The 19,766-nt window shown below is 48.5% G+C and overlaps 1 protein-coding gene across 3 annotated transcripts in view; it reads right to left on the bottom strand.

The window, feature by feature from the left end:
* ZFYVE9 (zinc finger FYVE-type containing 9) overlaps positions 1-19,766 on the bottom strand; it is a 418,761-nt gene that overhangs the window by 126,146 nt on the left and 272,849 nt on the right. For all 3 annotated transcript variants that reach the window (XM_063938878.1, XM_063938877.1, XM_063938876.1), the window contains one exon: positions 2,379-2,501. In XM_063938878.1, the coding sequence (XP_063794948.1) occupies positions 2,379-2,501 (123 nt within the window). The remainder of the gene's footprint in view (positions 1-2,378; positions 2,502-19,766) is intronic.

Here is a 19,766-nt window from a genome sequence, read left to right as displayed (position 1 = left end):
GCTGCGTATACAGACTGGGAACTTGGAGCAAACACTTACCTAGTTAAATGTCTAAATTAAAAGTCCATCCCCTCCGAACTGCACAGAGCTCAGTTTATTACCTAACAAAACCTTAATGGAGAAAACGCCACATTTGTGAGCATGTGACAAGGAGGCGATCTGTGCTACAGATGGCCGAAGTCCTATCCACAAAGTTTCAGAACACACCCAGAAGGTGAGGAGGATTTGCGGGATTGTAGGGACCTTATGGTGCCCACACACTGTGAGATCTGTGCTAGGTAAGATTTCAGCTATACTAATATGTAACGTATGCGATGTAGCTCAGAAATACCTGTCTGCACATACGATTTTCCCTTGCGATATTGACTACACTGGAGCGCACATCGCATGGGAAACTATACACGGTGCGCTGTGAACTAGACACAATGCTTTGTGCCTTGGGATCTCAATTCACACCACCTCACAGGTATCGCAGGGGGCCTCCGTCACCGCATCGCGATGTTGATTTCATATGTTAGTACATCCCGCCCTGAGTGCGCAGGTGCCACGCTTCTTTGTGTAACAATTTTAGTTTCAGAATCAGTAGGAAGAATGGATTTGGTTTCTGCACCAAGAAGAGGTTGAAGTAGAACCCCCAACCCACCAAGTTCTACAGGAACCCCATCAGAAAACAGGTCAGCCTAAGATTCAATGGCCATGTTCACCTAACTGTGGGCAACACTGGTCGGTGACCACTGCAACCCCACAAATGGTTAAACGTGCATGGTACCTGGAATTACTGGTCAATGCCAGATGTCCCCCAGAATTCTGAACAATGATCACAATCGTTTTCCTTCTGTTTGAACGAATAGGCAACATCAGCCATGCAGGAATCTCTCCAATACTGAGTCTGGCAAACCACTTACACCAGGCCTGGCCAACCTGTGGCTCTCCAGATGTTGTGAAACTACACATCCCAGCATGCCCTGCCACAGTTTTTTAGCCTTCCCTAATAGCAAAACTGTAGCAAAGCATGATGGAACTTGTAGTTTTACTACAGCTGGAGAGCCACAGGTTGGCCAGGCCTGACTTACACCAACTCCTACACTGACCAGGGCAATCTTGTCCAATCAGATCCGGTCTGCCCATTACAAATAAAGAATCTCCCCTTCTTCTTGGAAGAGCCTCGCACTTGGGATCAGGACTGGCGTTATTGTGCCCCCTAAGCCCCAGCATGTTTAACAGGCAGAGTGCTCGGAGGCAGGTAAATGACAGCGACTGGCTCCGTCCCACAAAACAGAGGCATGTCACCTCCATTCTGTGGGATAACCGATGTCAGTATCTGCGTCTGGTGATTTACAGACCTCGGCTGTGGATCAGAGACGCCCATCCTGAGAAACCTGATGGTCACACAGAGTGATCCGATGGTGCGTCTTCAGAAAGTGTCAGGAGGTGTATTTACACCAGATGCCTCCTGCTGAATAAGCATATTAGCTGTACGGTATTGCAGCTGTGTAATATTGTACACTCTAAATCAGACCCTTAATTCTAAAATGACAGAGATGCACTACATTGATGCTGGACACCTGGGTCAATCCTGCTGTGAGATCCAGCAATGTGGCACTGGGGCGAGAATTCAGATCACTTGCAGGTCACATGTAGTCTGTAAATGCTAAAATCTTCCACTGCATGTAAAAACATGGCCAATAGGAAGCGGGCCAATTCAGATTGACTTGTTGTGGATTGTACTAATTTGAGGATAGAGAAGATGATTTCACCAACACAGCCAGGGTATGTGGCCATGGTAAGAAAGACAAAGAGAAGTTTACTCTGTGACACAACCCATACACTGGGATCAGTACGAGATCTGGCCGGACGGGATCCCGGCGATCGGAATACCGACACTGGGATCCCGACCGGCACAATCCCGACAGGGGGGCGAGCGCTACACAGCCAGGGTATGTGGCCATGGTAAGAAAGACAAAGAGAAGATTACTCTGACACAACCCAAACACTACATCTGTAACAAAATCTGCTTCTTAGACTCTATTTTCTTCCATGTAGTAAGAGAACTTCCAGTAATGACTTCATATCACCACCTACGCCCCTGCAGGGTGGCAACAAATGACTGAAATGTTCCAACAATTGAGGAGACTGAGGTTATAATTACATAAAGACTGGCGTAACCCATTATAAAAACACACCAACCAGCTAGTGGCCTGGTCCACTACATACACTCATATCTACTAAGCCCCATTCATTCATTAGGAACTTGGTGCTGCACTACTCTCATGGATATTGGGTTCAGGACAGATTATGGCAGCTGCCACTGTGGAGACTGACATCAACTCTGAATGAACGACCCTGGCAAACACCACAGACTGTACAACATGACGTACAATTCACAATCTTCACCATTGCCAAAAGGTTTGCATTCAGGACAAACACTAAGGGGTCGGGACCACCATCCTCCAACTGCTGCATGACGGACATCTGTGAGGGACGCTCTTCCACTGCGTAATCTGCAAGGAGACAATTATACCACTTACACAAAGTTCCACAATATTAAGATAAAATACACATTAATAGTTATACCCTTCTGCTCGTTTTAAAGGTACGATAATAAAAGGAGTATTTCTTGCAGAAGTTTTTAATTTGCTAGCATTTACATGACGGGCAACGTTTGTTTTTCTGACTACAACATAGTCTCTTTCAGCTATTGCATGGCACAGCTCTACGTATAACACAAACTCTACATATCATGGAATACACGGAGAGAGCTTGGTCATACATCTATGCATTACACGGAGAGAGCTTGGTCATACATCTACGCATTACACGGAGAGAGCTTGTTCATACATCTACGCATTACACGGAGAGAGCTTGGTCATACATCTACGCATTACACGGAGAGAGCTTGGTCATACATCTACGCATTACACGGAGAGAGCTTGGTCATACATCTACGCATTACACGGAGAGAGCTTGGTCATACATCTACGCATTACACGGAGAGAGCTTGGTCATACATCTACGCATTACACGGAGAGAGCTTGTTCATACATCTACGCATTACACGGAGAGAGCTTGGTCATACATCTACGCATTACACGGAGAGAGCTTGGTCATACATCTACGCATTACACGGAGAGAGCTTGGTCATACATCTACGCATTACACGGAGAGAGCTTGGTCATACATCTACGCATTACACGGAGAGAGCTTGGTCATACATCTACGCATTACACGGAGAGAGCTTGGTCATACATCTACACATTACACGGAGAGAGTTTGGTCATACATCTACGCATTACACGGAGAGAGCTTGGTCATACATCCGGGTTAAGCATAAGGGGTGTATGCTATTAGATGTAAAAATGCGGTTTAGCAATAAAAATAGGGCATGTTATTATTATTGAGAAAACTTGGTATCCAATTAGCTGCGAAACAGTTAGCAGTGAAAATCTCCATAGGTTTTATCACAAATTTGCTTTCACCATCTTTGATCAGGTGATAAGTAGTGCAAAACTCCTATTTTCTCTGACGTCCTAGTGGATGCTGGGAACTCCGTAAGGACCATGGGGAATAGCGGCTCCGCAGGAGACTGGGCACAAAAGTAAAGCTTTAGGACTACCTGGTGTGCACTGGCTCCTCCCCCTATGACCCTCCTCCAAGCCTCAGTTAGATTTTTGTGCCCGGCCGAGAAGGGTGCACACTAGGGGCTCTCCTGAGCTTCTTAGTGAAAGTTTAGTTTTAGGTTTTTTATTTTCAGTGAGACCTGCTGGCAACAGGCTCACTGCATCGAGGGACTAAGGGGAGAAGAAGCGAACTCACCTGCGTGCAGAGTGGATTGGGCTTCTTAGGCTACTGGACACCATTAGCTCCAGAGGGACCGAACACAGGCCCAGCCACGGAGTCCGGTCCCAGAGCCGCGCCGCCGGCCCCCTTACAGAGCCAGAAGCAAGAAGAGGTCCGGAAAATCGGCGGCAGAAGACATCCTGTCTTCACCAAGGTAGCGCACAGCACTGCAGCTGTGCGCCATTGCTCCTCAGCACACTTCGGGTGCAGGGCGCTAGGGGGGGGCGCCCTGAGCAGCAATAAAAACACCTTGGCTGGCGAAAATACATCACATATAGCCCCCAGGGCTATATGGATGAATTTTAACCCCTGCCAGATTCCACAGAAAAACGGGAGAAAAGGCCGCCGAGAAGGGGGCGGAGCCTATCTCCTCAGCACACTGGCGCCATTTTCTCTCACAGCTCCGTTAGAGGGAAGCTCCCTGGCTCTCCCCTGCAGTTACTACACTACAGAAAGGGGTTAAAAAAGAGAGGGGGGCACTAATTAGGCGCAGTATAACAATACAGCAGCTATAAGGGGAAAAACACTTATATAAGGTTATCCCTGTATATATATATAGCGCTCTGGTGTGTGCTGGCATACTCTCCCTCTGTCTCCCCAAAGGGCTAGTGGGGTCCTGTCCTCTATCAGAGCATTCCCTGTGTGTGTGCTGTGTGTCGGTACGTTGTGTCGACATGTATGAGGAGGAAAATGAGGTGGAGGTGGAGCAATTGCCTGTAACAGAGATGTCACCCCCTAGGGAGTCGACACCTGAGTGGATGAGCTTATGGAAGGAATTATGCGACAGTGTCAGCTCTTTAGAAAAGATTGATGACATGAGACAGCCGGCGACTCAGCCTGTGCCTGTCCAGGGGTCTCAAAAGCCATCAGGGGCTCTAAAACGCCCGTTACCGCAGATGGCAGATACAGACGCCGACACGGATACTGACTCCAGTGTCGACGATTAAGAGACGAATGTGACTTCCAGTAGGGCCACACGTTACATGATTGAGGCTATGGAAAATGTTTTTACACATTTCTGATAATACCAGTACCACTAAAAAGGGTATTATGTTGGGTGAGAAAAAACTGCCTGTAGTTTTTCCTGCATCTGAGGAATTAAATGAAGTGTGTGATGATGCGTGGGTTTCCCCCGATAAAAACTGTTAATTCCTAAAAAGTTATTAGCATCATACCCCTTCCCGCCAGAGGATAGGGCACGTTGGGAAACACCCCCTAGGGTGAATAAAGCGCTCACACGCTTGTCTAAACAGGTGGCACTACCGTCTCCGGATACGGCCGCCCTTAAGGAACCTGCTGACAGAAAGCAGTAAAATATCCTAAAATGTATATACACTCACACGGGTGTGATACTGCGACCAGCAATCGCCTCAGCCTGGCTGTGCAGTGCTGGGGTGGCTTGGTCGGATTCCCTGACTGACAATATTGATACCCTAGATAGGGACAGTATATTACTGACTATAGAGCATTTAAAAGATACATTTCTATATATGCGTGATGCACAGAGGGATATTTGCCGACTGGCATCAAGAGTAAGTGCGCTGTCCATTTCTGCCAGAAGAGGGTTATGGACAAGACAGTGGTCAGGTGATGCTGATTCCAAAAGGCATATGGAAGTATCGCCTTATAAAAGGGAGGAGTTATTTGGGGTAGGTCTAACAGACCTGGTGGCCACGGCAACGGATGGGAAATCCACATTTTTACCCCAGGTAGCCTCTCAACATAAGAAGACGCCGTATTATCAGGCGCAGTCCTTTGGGCCCCATAAGGGCAAGCGGGCAAAAGGCTCCTCATTTCTGCCCCGTGGCAGAGGGAGAGGAAAAAGGCTGCAGCAAACAGCCAGTTCCCAGGAACAGAAGCCCTCTCCCGTTTTCTGCCAAGTCCTCAGCATGACGCTGGGGCTTTACAAGCGGACTCAGGCACGGTGGGGGCCAGTCTCAAAAATTTCAGCGTACAGTGGGCTCACTCACAGGTGGGCCCCTGGATCCTTCAGGTGGTATCTCAGGGGTAGAAATTGGAATTCGAGACGTCTCCCCTTCGCCGTTTTCCTAAAGTCTGCTTTACCGACGTCTCCCTCCGACAGGGAGGCGGTATGGGAAGCCATTCACAAGCTGTATTCCCAGCAGGTGATAATCAAGGTACCCCTCCTACAACAGGGAAAGGGGTATTATTCCACGCTGTTTGTGGTACCGAAGCCGGACGGCTCGGTGAGACCTAATTTAAATCTGAAATCCTTGAACACTTACATACAAAGGTTCAAATTCAAGATGGAGTCACTCAGAGCGGTGATGGCAAACCTGGAAGAAGGGGATTATATGGTGTCTCTGGACATCAAGGATGCTTATCTCCATGTCCCAATTTACCCTTCTCACCAAGGGTACCTCAGGTTTGTGGTACAGAACTGTCACTATCAGTTTCAGACGCTGCCGTTTGGTTTGTCCACGGCACCCCGGGTCTTTACCAAAGTACTGGCCGAAATGATGATACTCCTTCGAAGGAAGGGAGTTTTAATTATCCCTTACTTGGACGATCTCCGGATAAGGGCAAGATCCAGGGAACAGTTGGTAGTCGGGGTAGCACTATCTCAAGTAGTGTTGCGGCAGCACGGTTGGATTCTTAATATTCCAAAATCGCAGCTGATCCCGACGACACGTCTTCTATTCCTAAGGATGATCCTGGACACAGTCCAGAAAAAGGTGTTTCTCCAGGAGGAGAAAGCCAGGGAGTTATCCGAACTAGTCAGAAACCTCCTAAAACCAGGCCAAGTGTCAGTGCATCAGTGCACAAGGGTCCTGGGAAAAATGGTGGCTTCCTACGAAGCAATTCCATTCGGCAGATTCCACGCAAGAACTTTCCAGTGGGACCTGCTGGAAAAGTGGTTCGGATCGCATCTTCAGATGCATCAGCGGATAACCCTGTCACCAAAGACAAGGGTGTCTCTCCTGTGGTGGTTGCAGAGTGCTCATCTTCTAGAGGGCGCAGATTCGGCATTCAGGACTGGGTCCTGGTGACCACGGATGCCAGCCTGCGAGGCTGGGGAGCAGTCACACAGGGAAGAAATTTCCAGGGCTTGTGGTCAAGCCTGGAGACATAAATATCTTGGAGCTAAGGGCCATTTACAATGCCCTAAGCCAAGCAAGACCTCTGCTTCAAGGTCAGCCGGTGCTGATCCAGTCGGACAACATCACGGCAGTCGCCCACGTAGACAGACAGGGCGGCACAAGAAGCAGGAGGGCAATGGCAAGCAGAAGTCTTTCACATGATTGTAAACCGTTGGGAAAAACTAAAGGTGGACATGATGGCGTCCCGCCTAAACAAAAAATTGGACAGGTATTGCGCCAGGTCAAGGGACCCTCAGGCAATAGCTGTGGACGCTCTGGTAACACCGTGGGTGTACCAGTCAGTGTATGTGTTCCCTCCTCTTCCTCTCTTACCAAAAGTATTGAGAATTATAAGACGGAGGGGAGTAAGAACTATACTCGTGGCTCCGGATTGGCCAAGAAGGACTTGGTACCCGGAACTTCAAGAGATGCTCACGGAGGACCCGTGGCCTCTACCTCTAAGAAGGGACCTGCTCCATCAAGGACCCTATCTATTCCAAGACTTACCGCGGCTGCGTTTGACGGCAGGGCGGTTGAACGCCGGATCCTGAAGGAAAAAGGCATTCCGGATGAAGTCATCCCTACCCTGATCAAAACCAGGAAGGATGTAACCGCAAAGCATTATCACCGCATTAGGCGAAAATATGTTGCGTGGTGCGAGGCCAGTAAGGCCCCGATGGAGGAATTTCAACTAGGTCGATTCCTGCATTTCCTGCAAACAGGAGTGTCTATGGGCCTAAAATTGGGGTCCATTAAGGTTCAAATTTCGGCCCTGTCGATTTTCTTCCAGAAAGAACTAGCTTCAGTTCCTGAAGTTCAGACGTTTGTAAAAGGGGTACTGCATATACAGCCTCCTTTTGTGCCTCCAGTGGCACCTTGGGATCTCAATGTAGTTTTGGGGTTCCTAAAGTCACATTGGTTTGAACCACTTGAATCTGTGGAGTTAAAATATCTCACATGGAAAGTGGTCATGTTGATGGCCCTGGCCTCGGCTAGGCGCGTGTCAGAATTGGCGGGCTTTATCCTGTAAAAGCCCTTATCTGATCTTCCATTCAGACAGGGCGGAATTGAGGACTCGTCCTCATTTGCTCCCGAAGGTGGTTTCAGTGTTTCATCTGAACCAACCTATTGTGGTACCTGCGGCTACTAGTGACTTGGAGGACTCCAAGTTGTTGGACGTAGTCAGGGCCTTGAAAATATATGTTTCCAGGACGGCTGGAGTCAGGAAATCTGACTCGCTGTTTATCCTGTATGCACCCAACAAGCTGGGTGCTCCTGCTTCTAAGCAGACTATTGCTCGTTGGATTTGTAGTACAATTCAGCTTGCACATTCTGTGGCATGCCTGCCACAGCCAAAATCTGTGAAAGCCCATTCCACAAGGAAGGTGGGCTCATCTTGGGCGGCTGCCCGAGGGGTCTCGGCGTTACAACTTTGCCGAGCAGCTACTTGGTCAGGGGCAAACACGTTTGCTAAATTCTACAAATTTGATACCCTGGCTGAGGAGGACCTGGAGTTCTCTCATTCGGTGCTGCAGAGTCATCCGCACTCTCCCGCCCGTTTGGGAGCTTTGGTATAATCCCCATGGTCCTTTCGGAGTCCCCAGCATCCACTAGGACGTCAGAGAAAATAAGAATTTACTTACCGATAATTCTATTTCTCGTAGTCCGTAGTGGATGCTGGGCGCCCATCCCAAGTGCGGATTGTCTGCAATACTTGTACATAGTTATTGTTAACTAAATCGGGTTATTGTTGTTGTGAGCCATCTTTTCAGAGGCTCCTCTGTTATCATGCTGTTAACTGGGTTCAGATCACAGGTTGTACGGTGTGATTGGTGTGGCTGGTATGAGTCTTACCCGGGATTCATAAATCCTTCCTTATTGTGTACGCTCGTCCGGGCACAGTATCCTAACTGAGGCTTGGAGGAGGGTCATAGGGGGAGGAGCCAGTGCACACCAGGTAGTCCTAAAGCTTTACTTTTGTGCCCAGTCTCCTGCGGAGCCGCTATTCCCCATGGTCCTTACGGAGTTCCCAGCATCCACTACGGACTACGAGAAATAGAATTATCGGTAAGTAAATTCTTATTATAATGTAAAAATATGGGGATTTGGTTAAGAACCCCTGGGACGCGATCAGTATGAGACCCCGGTGGTCGGGATCCCGTCGTTCAGGAGACCAACGGTGGGATTCCGGCGGCGAGCGCAGCGTGTGCCCTTGCGGGCTCACTGCACTCGCCACGCTTTGGGCCTGATTCTATTCCCCCTCTGATGGTGGCGTGGACCACCACCCAAGTGGGGAAAACAGCAGATAGTGTTGGGATTCCGGCGTCGGTACATTGACTGCCTCCCCCTGGGACACCCCACTGAATGACTAATTAGAAGTTTTTAATTATTTTTAATTGCCCAATAATGTATTATAATAATGTATAATGTAATTTTTTGGGTCACAAACATGCAAAGTGCTGGAAATTGGAGTACAAGGTATGGGACAGGTATATTGGTATGCTTTATGAGTGTGAGAAGTGGTTTTAGGCTTGCAGAAGGGAGTAGTATTTACTTGTATTTATATTTCTAAGTGCCTATAGATGAAACAAATATAAACTTACAGCCAATTTTATGTACACCTAATTTAATGAGAGCACTTACTTTGACAAAAAAAGTTTTCTATAATTTTTTCACATTTAATACATAATACATATAACAGCAATGAGTACAAGAAATGGTTTTATTATGGCCACTAATGGACTTCTATAATATTTTCCTATATTAGTTTAGCTTTTTTTGGGGGGGTACAAGCAGAATTCCCCCTTTTCTCCTATACTTATCCCAGCTAGAATTACTGTACAAATATACTGCAGTTTTTGTGATTTTGGAATAGGATAGGTGCAAATAAACGGAAGAGCACAGACCCAGAGAAGACATTTTTGTGGCACCTATCATGCGATAGGTGCGAAAAGTTGACCTGTAATAAACTGCCGCGTTTTCAAGGCTCATAGGCTTAATACTGACACCATAATGCAAAAGATGAGTGATACTGTATGTCTCATTAATAGAAAGCACCATTCCGTACTTCTGTGCACTACACATAGCTGTGTCCTTTCCCCCGGCACATACTGAGGGGCATGCTTTTCCAGGAATAAGGAGACTTATGGTAGACTTACCTTAGTTAACTCTCTTTCTTAGCGGTCCATAGGGTTCACAGGGATAACATTGGGTTATAGGTGGTAGAATTAGCTCCTGGGCACCATACAGTTAAGCCTTTTACAGATATCCCAGAATGCCTTAGTCCCTGTACTTATAACCCCGCCTCCATGCTCAGACAGGTCAGTTTTGGTCCAAGCCCAAAGCAGGAAGGGGATGGAGAGAGAGAGAGAGAGAAGGAAGATGTGGTACACATAAGAACACACTCTCACAGACAGGAGTAGGGAACCAGTGACTAATGCCGCCAACCTATATAGGCCAGATGCATCAGGGTGGGTGCCCTATGGAGCCTATGGACCTCGAAGGAAGAGTTAACAAAGGTAGGTCTACCATAACTCTCCTTCTCTACTTTGGGTTTCATAGGGATCCACAGGGATAACATTGGGAATGTCCTACAGCAGAACTTCGAGTGTGGGGATGCTCCTGAGTGGGTAGTAAAATCTGGTGTCCAAATGAAGCATACAGGGAGGCAGAAGTATCAAAGGTATTGAACCTAAGAAAAGGATGGATGGAAGCCACCTTGCACAATTCAGCAGACGGCGCCCATGACGGTCCCACAGACAGAGTAGAATGGGCAGAGATAGAAGCTGGGACTGCAAGACCAGCTTGAGAGTATGCTTGTGCGATGACCATTCTAATCCATCTGGCCAGAATCTGTTTATTAGCTGGTCAACCACATTTGTGAAAACCATAAAGGATGAAGAGGGTATTCGATCTCCATAGTGAACTGGTTCGACATAGACACGGAGACAACGCACCACGTCCAGAGAACTCTCTGCAGTCGAAAGATCCGGTGAGATGAGGGCCAGAACCACAATTTCCTCATTCGTGTGAAAACGGGAGATCACCTTCAGTTGGTAACCCAGTCTAGTACGAAGTACAACCCTGTCCAGATGAAAAATCAGGAAGAGAGGGCAACAGGAGAGAGCTCCCAAATCAGACACCCGTCTGGCAGATGCAATGGCCTGAAAGAAAAAAAGGTCTTCGCAATTAACCATTTCAGATCAACTGATTCCAAAGGTTCAAATAGAACCTGTTGAAGAGCATCCAGAAATACAGACCGACCCCACGGAGCCACTGGAGGTAAATAGGGAGGCTCGACTCAGGGAACGCCCTGGAGGAAGGTGCAAACATCCGGATGCGGAGCAATCCTGCGTTGAAACCATACAGATAAGAGCACAAACATGCACTTTGGGGGAAGCCAGGCGAAGGCCAAGGCTTAATCCCCTTTGTAGAAAGGCAAGAATTCTGGAAATCCGGAATACAACAGGGTCATAGCGCTTGGAAGCGTACCACTGGAAGTAGGTATGCCATACCAAGTAGTACAGGTAGATGTGGGCAGAGGCCGGCTTTCGAGCCTTAAGCATGGTTTGCATGACTGGACGAGAAAAACCTTTCGTCCTTAGTATGGAAGTCTGAAGAGCCACGCCCTAGGTCCGGGTGTAGACACAGAGCCTGAGACAAGACGTCCAGTCGCAGTGAAAGTTGAAGGGGAACTCCCACAGAGAGACACTGCAGGTCAGAGAACCATTGATGTCTGGGCCACTATGATAAGATTGCCTCCTTCCTGTTTGAAATTCCGTAGAACCCCTGGCAGAAGGGAAACTTGATGGAGAGAGCATCCATGAATGCTGCATGCGGATTCCGGGAGCGGGATCAGTATATCGGAACCTTGTGGTTGTGACGCGAGCCCATGAAGTCGACATCTGGGAGACCCCACTTGTCCATTAGAAGTTAAAAAACCTCTGGATGAAGGGACCATTCTTCAGCTTGAACATTCTGGCAACTGAAGAAGTCTGCTTCCCAGTTGAGGGTCGCGGGAATGAAGTTGGCCGAGATGGCTGGAAGGTGATATTCTGCCAACCTGAGAATGCGTGACACTTCATGCATCGCCGTCTGGCTTTGAGTGCCACCCTGATAACTGAGGTAAGCCACTGCTGTGGCATTTTCAGACTGAACTTGAACAGGTATGCCTTGAAGGAAGCTGCGCGTCAGAGTCAAGGGCTTGTAGACAGCTTGTAGTTCCAGGACACTGATTGGGAGACGGGACTCCGACTGCAACCAACGCGCTTAAACGAGTGCTGTTCTGTCACTGCTCCCAAACCGCAAAGACTGACGTCCGTGTTCCGTGGTTAAGATCACCCAGTCCGGAATCCAAAAGGGCCATCCTTTGTGTAGGTGGGACATGTGGAACTACCAAGTGAGAGACAAGCGAACCTCCGGAGAGTGAGAGTCATCATTTGTGATCTGATCAGATGAGGCTGGCCACTCCATTTGACCAGGATCAGATGTTGTAAAGGACGAGAATGAAACTGAGCATACTCCACCATGTCGAAGGCAGAGACCATCATATAGAGAATTTGCTACCTTAGTACCGATTTACGTGTCGTGTACTAAGGGAACAATGGGGGGCTGCTGTGACGGAAGTCTCACCAGCTCTAAGGAGTCTCACACAAATAGCACTAGAGTTCCTCACATTATAACAGCACGTAGAACTGGACTGCTTTTTAAGAGTAGCACCAACCAATGGCCTAGGAGTGCCTAATTAAGAACTGCGTGCACCACTCACTGACAGCAAGCGGCTGCATTGCTAGCCAACTATGGATGCAGTAGCTAAGCGGCAGCCTGGTTGCCTAGAGACAGGCAGGGATTGGCGGCCCTTGCGGCCAGAAGACGCAACAACCGGGATTCGCAAGAAGAAGCCACTCGCCGACTTGCGACACAGATTTCATGTTTAACTATGATATATACCTGTATATACCATGATTCGGCCATTAGGCAGTGTGTGAAAAATTCCCCCAGAGGAAGTATGAGCCAGATAGGTCATGTAACATGATGATACCATAGGATTTGGTAAGTAGAACAGGCAACAAATGAAGTCATCTAATCTGGAGCCACAGTGATCTTTACAGTGAGTGTGATGTCGCCCTCTGCTCCATTTCTCACCCCTATGGTGCAGCGTCTCCCCTTGCCTTTTCCACAGCAAAACTAACATTGGCTCCTGTTGTGCTGGCAGCCTTAATCAGAAGAATAGCTACCAAGTGCTGGGACAGTAGTAAAAGCGACAGACCATGGTCTACGATAAAGAGAGAAAACGAAGTAGACAATTAAAAGCAATTAGCTGTGAAGTTAATTACTGTACTTCTACTTTAACACCATGGGCCTGATTTAGAGGAAGACGCTGATGTTGGACGTATTGGAGCAATTTTTAGTTTCTGTGTATGCGTCTAGTACACACTAGTCGATATATCTGCAGATCAATATCTATGGAAGGATCAAGCAGTGTGCTGTGCATGCACACTGCCCGTTCCGTCGGGGACTGACCTCATGAACTGGGCGGGCATTTACACACGCCCGCCCAGTTGTCAGTCACCGCCGGCTGCTGCCTCTTGTGTACGGGCGCACGGCTGACCGTCCGAACACACACACCGACGTGCCAATATATCGAATGATATATTGATATATTGGCTGTCGGCTGTGCAGCAGGGCCGACGTGATAGGTCTGTGAATGACGGAGTTCACAGACCTATCACTCGCACACCCTGGCCAACGGACACGCGTTCAAGAGAACGGCCGATATACCGCCCAGTGTGTACGCACCTTAAGTCGAACAGCGCATGCATCCCGAACGTGTCTGTTCAGACTCGCCATTACAATTTCAGGCACACACAGGGAGAAGTGTAGGCACACTTGGTCAGTGTAGCGTGTTTGCTAGTGTAAGTGGATGCATACAGTGACATTCAACTGCTCACATACGAGTCCATTACGCTCGGAGAAACCGCACCCATCACAGGATGCACCAAGCAGTATTACTGCGTGTTTAACGCTGACAGTGCGCATCTCAGTTCTTGCAAACTGTGACCGGTGTAAGACTTATCCGATTCCAATTATTTTATATGTCATTTATGTATGTTTTCTGCCGCAATCAAGATGGTCTAAAATATGTTCCTTGTTCTTCATGTTGTTATGGGGGAATAAGATGAACATAGTAAAGAGAGGCATAACCTACAAACCGAGGGAGGAAGGGAGACTCGGGATGATAAATTCTGTGGTCTTCTTCAAAACAACCTTTTTGAAAATTAATTTTGGAGGTCTCGTTTTAGGGACCCCACCTCGGTGGGAGCATGGCTAGAAGGTGGTCATCTGAAAAGTCTTTGGGCTAGAAAGGGTTACCTCCCGATCTACGTGATTCAGTGCCTGAAGATAATAGGGCAGTGGGGTTTGGAAGTGGGGATCTAAGAGACCTCGGGAGGAGAGAGTTGGAAAAGAAGATCTTGCAAACCCATTTTCATGTTCCGCTGGCCTTGAAGGATTGTCCAGGTGATGTTTGTTTGAAGGGAATCTCTGTGATCAATTCAAAAAGAATTCCGCTAAAATTCAGGGACATTACCTGGCTCTCCTTTCAAAGGAAGCTCTATGTTGGGAGAAACGTAAGACTTAGAAGTTCCAGTGAACGCGGGTGTCCGCGTGATGAATGTCTGGGAGAAGACGAGACCATGAACCACTTCTTGCTGCCGTGTCCCTTTAACATAGAAATTTACAAGGAAGTTTCAAAAGCTTTAGGCATTCCTTGCCTATTGGGGCTTAGTTACCCGGAATGGGTCTATGGGACATTCAAACGGTATGAGGCTTTTGAGTTGAGCACAAATTTTTTAGTTAGTTTAGCGATCAGGTATCACATATGGAGTGCACGGTGTCAGGTACTCTAAGAGGCAAAGTCCTTCCCTGTAGAGAGGTGGTGGCTTTTATTCTGCATGAGGTGAGACAGATGACTGAGCTGGAAAGGGGGAGGTTAGACATTGTCGACTGGTCCCATTTGTGGAGCAAGTTGAAGCCCCCTTAGTGGGTGGCGGATGACTTCCCTCTCTTCAGCCTTTGGCTAAGCTTTCTTTCACTAGAATCAGTATCCTTAGATTTTGGTATGGTTAGTTTTGTGAAATGGTTTGCATGTACCTGAAGGGCTAACCTACCAGTAAATCCTTTTCTCCTAGTCCGTAGAGGATGCTGGGGATGACATCAAGACCATGGGGTATAGACGGGATCCGCAGGAGACATGGGCACTCTAAAGACTTTTCATTGGGTGTGAACTCCCTCTATGCCCCTCCTCCAGACCTCAGTTGTAGGAACTGTGCCAAGGGAGACTGACATTCCGAGGAAAGGAATTACTTAACTAGTGGTGAGATATCTACCAACTCACACCCTCAACCATGCCGCACACATGGCATTCAACATGATACATGCCAACAGGCATGAACTAATTGCAGCAACATGCTGAAACCAAGATAACACAACTTGTGTAACTTTAATAACTAAACTGCAGGTAAAGTACGTACTGGGACGGGCACCCAGCATCCTCTATAGACTAGGAGAAAAGGATTTACCGGTAGGTTATCAAAATCCTATTTTCTTATACGTCCTAGAGGATGCTGGGGACGACATCAAGACCATGGGGTCTATGCCAAAGCTCAAGTACGGGCGGGAGAGTGCAGATGACCCTGCAGCACCGATTGACCAAACTTTAGGTCCTCATCGGCCAAGGTGTCAAACTTGTAGAATTTAGCAAATGTGTTTGACCCTGACCAAGTAGCTGCTCGGCAAAGTTGTAATGCCGAAACCCCCCGGGCAGCCGCCCAGGATGAGCCCACCTTACTAGTGGAGTGGGCCTTTACCGACATCGGTAACGGTAATCCAGTCGTAGTATGAGCTTGCTGAATCGTATTTATAATCCAACGCGCAATAGTCTGCTTGGAAGCAGGACACCCAATCTTGTTGTGATCATACAGGACTGTTTTCCGTATACGAGTTGTTCTAGCAACATAGATTTTCAAAGCTCTAACCACATCTAGAGACTTTGAATCAGTGAATGTGTCAGTAACTACTGGCACCACAATAGGTTGGTTTTAGGGAGGCCAATCCCGGGATCGGGATCGGCGGGATCCCGGGATTTGGGCCCAAAAATGCCGGGATTTGAATCCCGGGATTGGAGCCTCCAATCCCGGGATTCACGGGATTACAGTGCGCATGCGCAGTTTTGTCGGACAGCGCTGAGCACTATAGCTCAGCGCTGCCCGGCTGTCAGCTAAGGTAGTGATAGTACTTACTACTTGCGGGCACCAGCTAAGGACACACGTACTGACCGCGCTGGCGGCATTTCAAACGTAGCGCCGGTCGCCAGCCAATCAGAGCTGGCAGACACCGGCAGCCAATCAGGGAAGCGGCAGCAGCCGCGGCCCCTGATTGGCTGCCGGACTGCCAGTTCTGACTGGCTGGCGGCCGGCGCTACGTTTGAAATGCTGCCAGCGCGGTCAGTAGTAGTACGTGTGTCCTTACCTACACCCACACTCTCTGCTCCTGACATCCTTCCTCTGCTCGCTACACCCACTCTCCCGCTGCTCCCTACTCCCACTGCTCCATACTCGCACTCTCCCGCTGCTCCCTACTCTCACTCTCCCGCTGCTCCCTACTCTCACTCTCCCGCTGCTCCCTACACCCACCCTCCCTTCCAGTTCCTTATATGCTCCCTACACCCACCCTCCTTTGCTCCCTACATCCACCCTGCCTTGCTGCCCTCCACATATACTTTCCCTGCTCCTTACACTGCTCCCTACACTGATCCCTACTGCAATCCCGGGATCGAGCATTTTTCAATCCCGAATCCCGGGATTGAAAAAATGCCCCGGGATTGGCCTCCCTAGTTGGTTTATGTGAAAAACAGAAACCACCTTTGGAAGAAAATGTTGGTGAGTCCGCAACTCTGCCCTATATTAATGGAAAATCAGGTAAGGGCTCTTGTGAGACAAGGCCCCCAATTCAGACACCCGCCTTGCGGATGCCAATGAAAAAAGCATCACCACTTTCCAAGTGAGAAACTTCAACTCTATCTTTTGTAGAGGCTCAAACCAATCCGATTGAAGGGACTGCAATACCACGTTAAAGGTCCCATGGTGCCACTGGAGGCACGAATGGAGGCTGGATGTGCAGAACCCCTTTCACGAAGGTCTGAACCTCTGGAAGAGAGGCCAATTGTTTTTGGAAGAACACTGACAAGGCCGAAATTTGGACCTTGATTGATCCCAGTCGTAGGCCCGTCTCCACACCATCGTGCAAAAAATGGAGAAAACGTCCTAAGTGAAACTCTTCCGTAGGAGCTTTCTTGGATTCACACCAAGACACATATTTTCTCCAAATACGGTGGTAATATTTTGACGTTACTCCCTTTCTGGCCTGAATAAGGGTGGGGATGACCTCCTTAAGAATATCCTTCCTGGCTAGGATACGGCGCTCAACAGCCATGCCGTCAAACGTAGCTGCGGTAAGTCTTGGTACACAAACGGCCCCTGCTGCAGCAGGTCCTCCCGAGGAGGAAGAGGCCGAGGATCTCCTATGAGTAACTGCTGAAGATCTGGGTACCAAGCCCTTCTTGGCCAGTCTGGGGCAATGAAGATTGCTCGAACCCTTGTCTTTCTTATGATCCTGAGTACTTTTGGGATCAGCAGAAGTGGAGGGAAAACATACACTGACGGAAAAACCCACTGGGTCACCAGTGCATCCACTGCTACTGCTTGAGGGTCTCTCGACCTGGTACAGTATCTCTGAAGCTTCTTGTTGAGACGAGACGCCATCATGTCTATTTGAGGAACTCCCCAAAGACTTGTCACCTCTGCAAAGACTTCTTGGTGGAGGCCCCACTCTCCTGGATGGAGATCGTGTCTGCTGAGGAAGTTTGCTTCCCAGTTGTCTACTCTCGGAATGAATATTGCCAACAGAGCTTGTAGATGCTTTTCTGCCCGGCGGAGCATTTTTGTCGCCTCTGCCATTGCCGCTCTGCTTTTCGTTCTGCCCTGCCTGTTTATGTATGCGACTGCTGTTACATTGTCCGCCTGGATCTGCACGGGACGGTCTTGAAGAAGATGTACCGCTTGTTGAAGGCCGTTGTAAATGGCTCTTAGCTCCAGCACGTTTATGTGAAGGCAGGCTTCCTGATGTGACCAACGTCCCTGGAAGTTTTCTCCCTGAGAGACTGCTCCCCAGCTTCGGAGACTTGCATCCGTGTTTACTAGGACCCAGTCCTGAATGCCGAACCTGCGTCCCTCTAGCAGGTGAGAGCTGTGCAACCACCACAGGAACGAAATCCTGGTTTTTGAAGACAGGATTATCTTTCTGTGCATGTGTAGGTGTGACCCCGACCACTTGTCCAACAGGTCCCACTGGAATACTCTGGCATGGAACCTGCCAAACTGTATGGCCTCGCAGGCCGCCACAATCTTCCCCAACAACCGAATGCACTGATGGATCGACACACTTGATGGTTTCAATATCTGTTTTACCATTTTCTGGATTTCCAGAGCCTTTTCCAGCGGAAGAAATACTCTCTGAACTTCTGTGTCCAGAATCATCCCGAGGAAAAACAATCTTGTCGTCGGTTCCAACTGTGACTTTGGGTAATTTATGATCCACCCGTGTTGTTGGAGTATTGACAGGGAGAGGGATATGTTTTGTAATAACTGCTCCCTGGATCTCGCCTTTATCAGGAGGTCGTCCAGATAAGGGATTATATTGACTCCTTTCTGACGAAGGAGGACCACCATCTCCGCCATCACCTTGGTGAATACCCTCGGTGCCGTGGAGAGACCGAAAGGTAACGTCTGGAATTGGTAATGGCAATCCTGAATCGCGAATCTCAGATAAGCCTGGTGAGGCGGATAAATGGGAACATGCAGGTAAGCATCCTTTATGTCCACCGACACCAAGTAGTCCCCCTCCTCCAGACTGGCAATCACCGCCCAAAGTGATTCCATCTTGAACTTGAACCTTTTCAGGAAGAAATTCAGATTTTTTAGATTTAGGATCGGTCTGACCGAGCCGTCCGGCTTCGGAACAAAAAAAGGCTTGAATAAAACCCCCACCCTTGTTGTGACAACGGTACCAGGACTATGACCTGGTCTTGACATCATTTTTTGTATTGCCGCTGTTACTGCTTCTCTCTCTGGTGGAGAAGCTGGCAAGGTCGATTTGAAAAATCGGAATGGGGGAACGTCTTGAAACTCTAGTTTATATCCCTGGGAAACTATTTGCAACACCCAGGGGTCCAGGCCAGACAGAATCCAATCCTGGCTGAAGAGTTTGAGACGTGCCCCCACCCGAGCGGCCTCCCGCAAGGCAGTTCCAGCGTCATGCTGGGGATTTGGCAGAATTAGGGGTAGACTTTTGCTCTTGGGAACCTGGATCCGGTGTGAGCTTCTTTCCCCTTCGCCTTCCTGCAAAGAAGGGGGAACCTCTCTTCTTTTTGTATTTATTGGGCCGAAAGGACTGCATTTGCGGGTGATAGGTCTTTTTTGCGATGCAAAAATGTTGACTTACCTGCGGTAGCCGCCGACACTAACGCATCCAGGCCATCGCCAAATAAGGCCTCACCTTTATATGGGAGAGCCTCCATGTTTTTTTTGGAATCTGCATCCGCGTTCCACTGGCGAATCCATAACGCCCGCCTAGCCGATACTGCCATGGCAGCGGCTTGTGAACTCAAGAGTCCAATATCCTTCATTGCTTCCAGCATGTAGGCGGCAGCGTCCTTGATATTCCCTAACTTAAGGAGTATCTCATCTTTATCAATCGTGTCAATTTCTGATG

Source organism: Pseudophryne corroboree, chromosome 9, assembly GCF_028390025.1.
Source record: "Pseudophryne corroboree isolate aPseCor3 chromosome 9, aPseCor3.hap2, whole genome shotgun sequence".
NCBI lineage: Eukaryota > Metazoa > Chordata > Amphibia > Anura > Myobatrachidae > Pseudophryne > Pseudophryne corroboree.
This window is presented reverse-complemented; position numbering and strand designations above follow the sequence as displayed.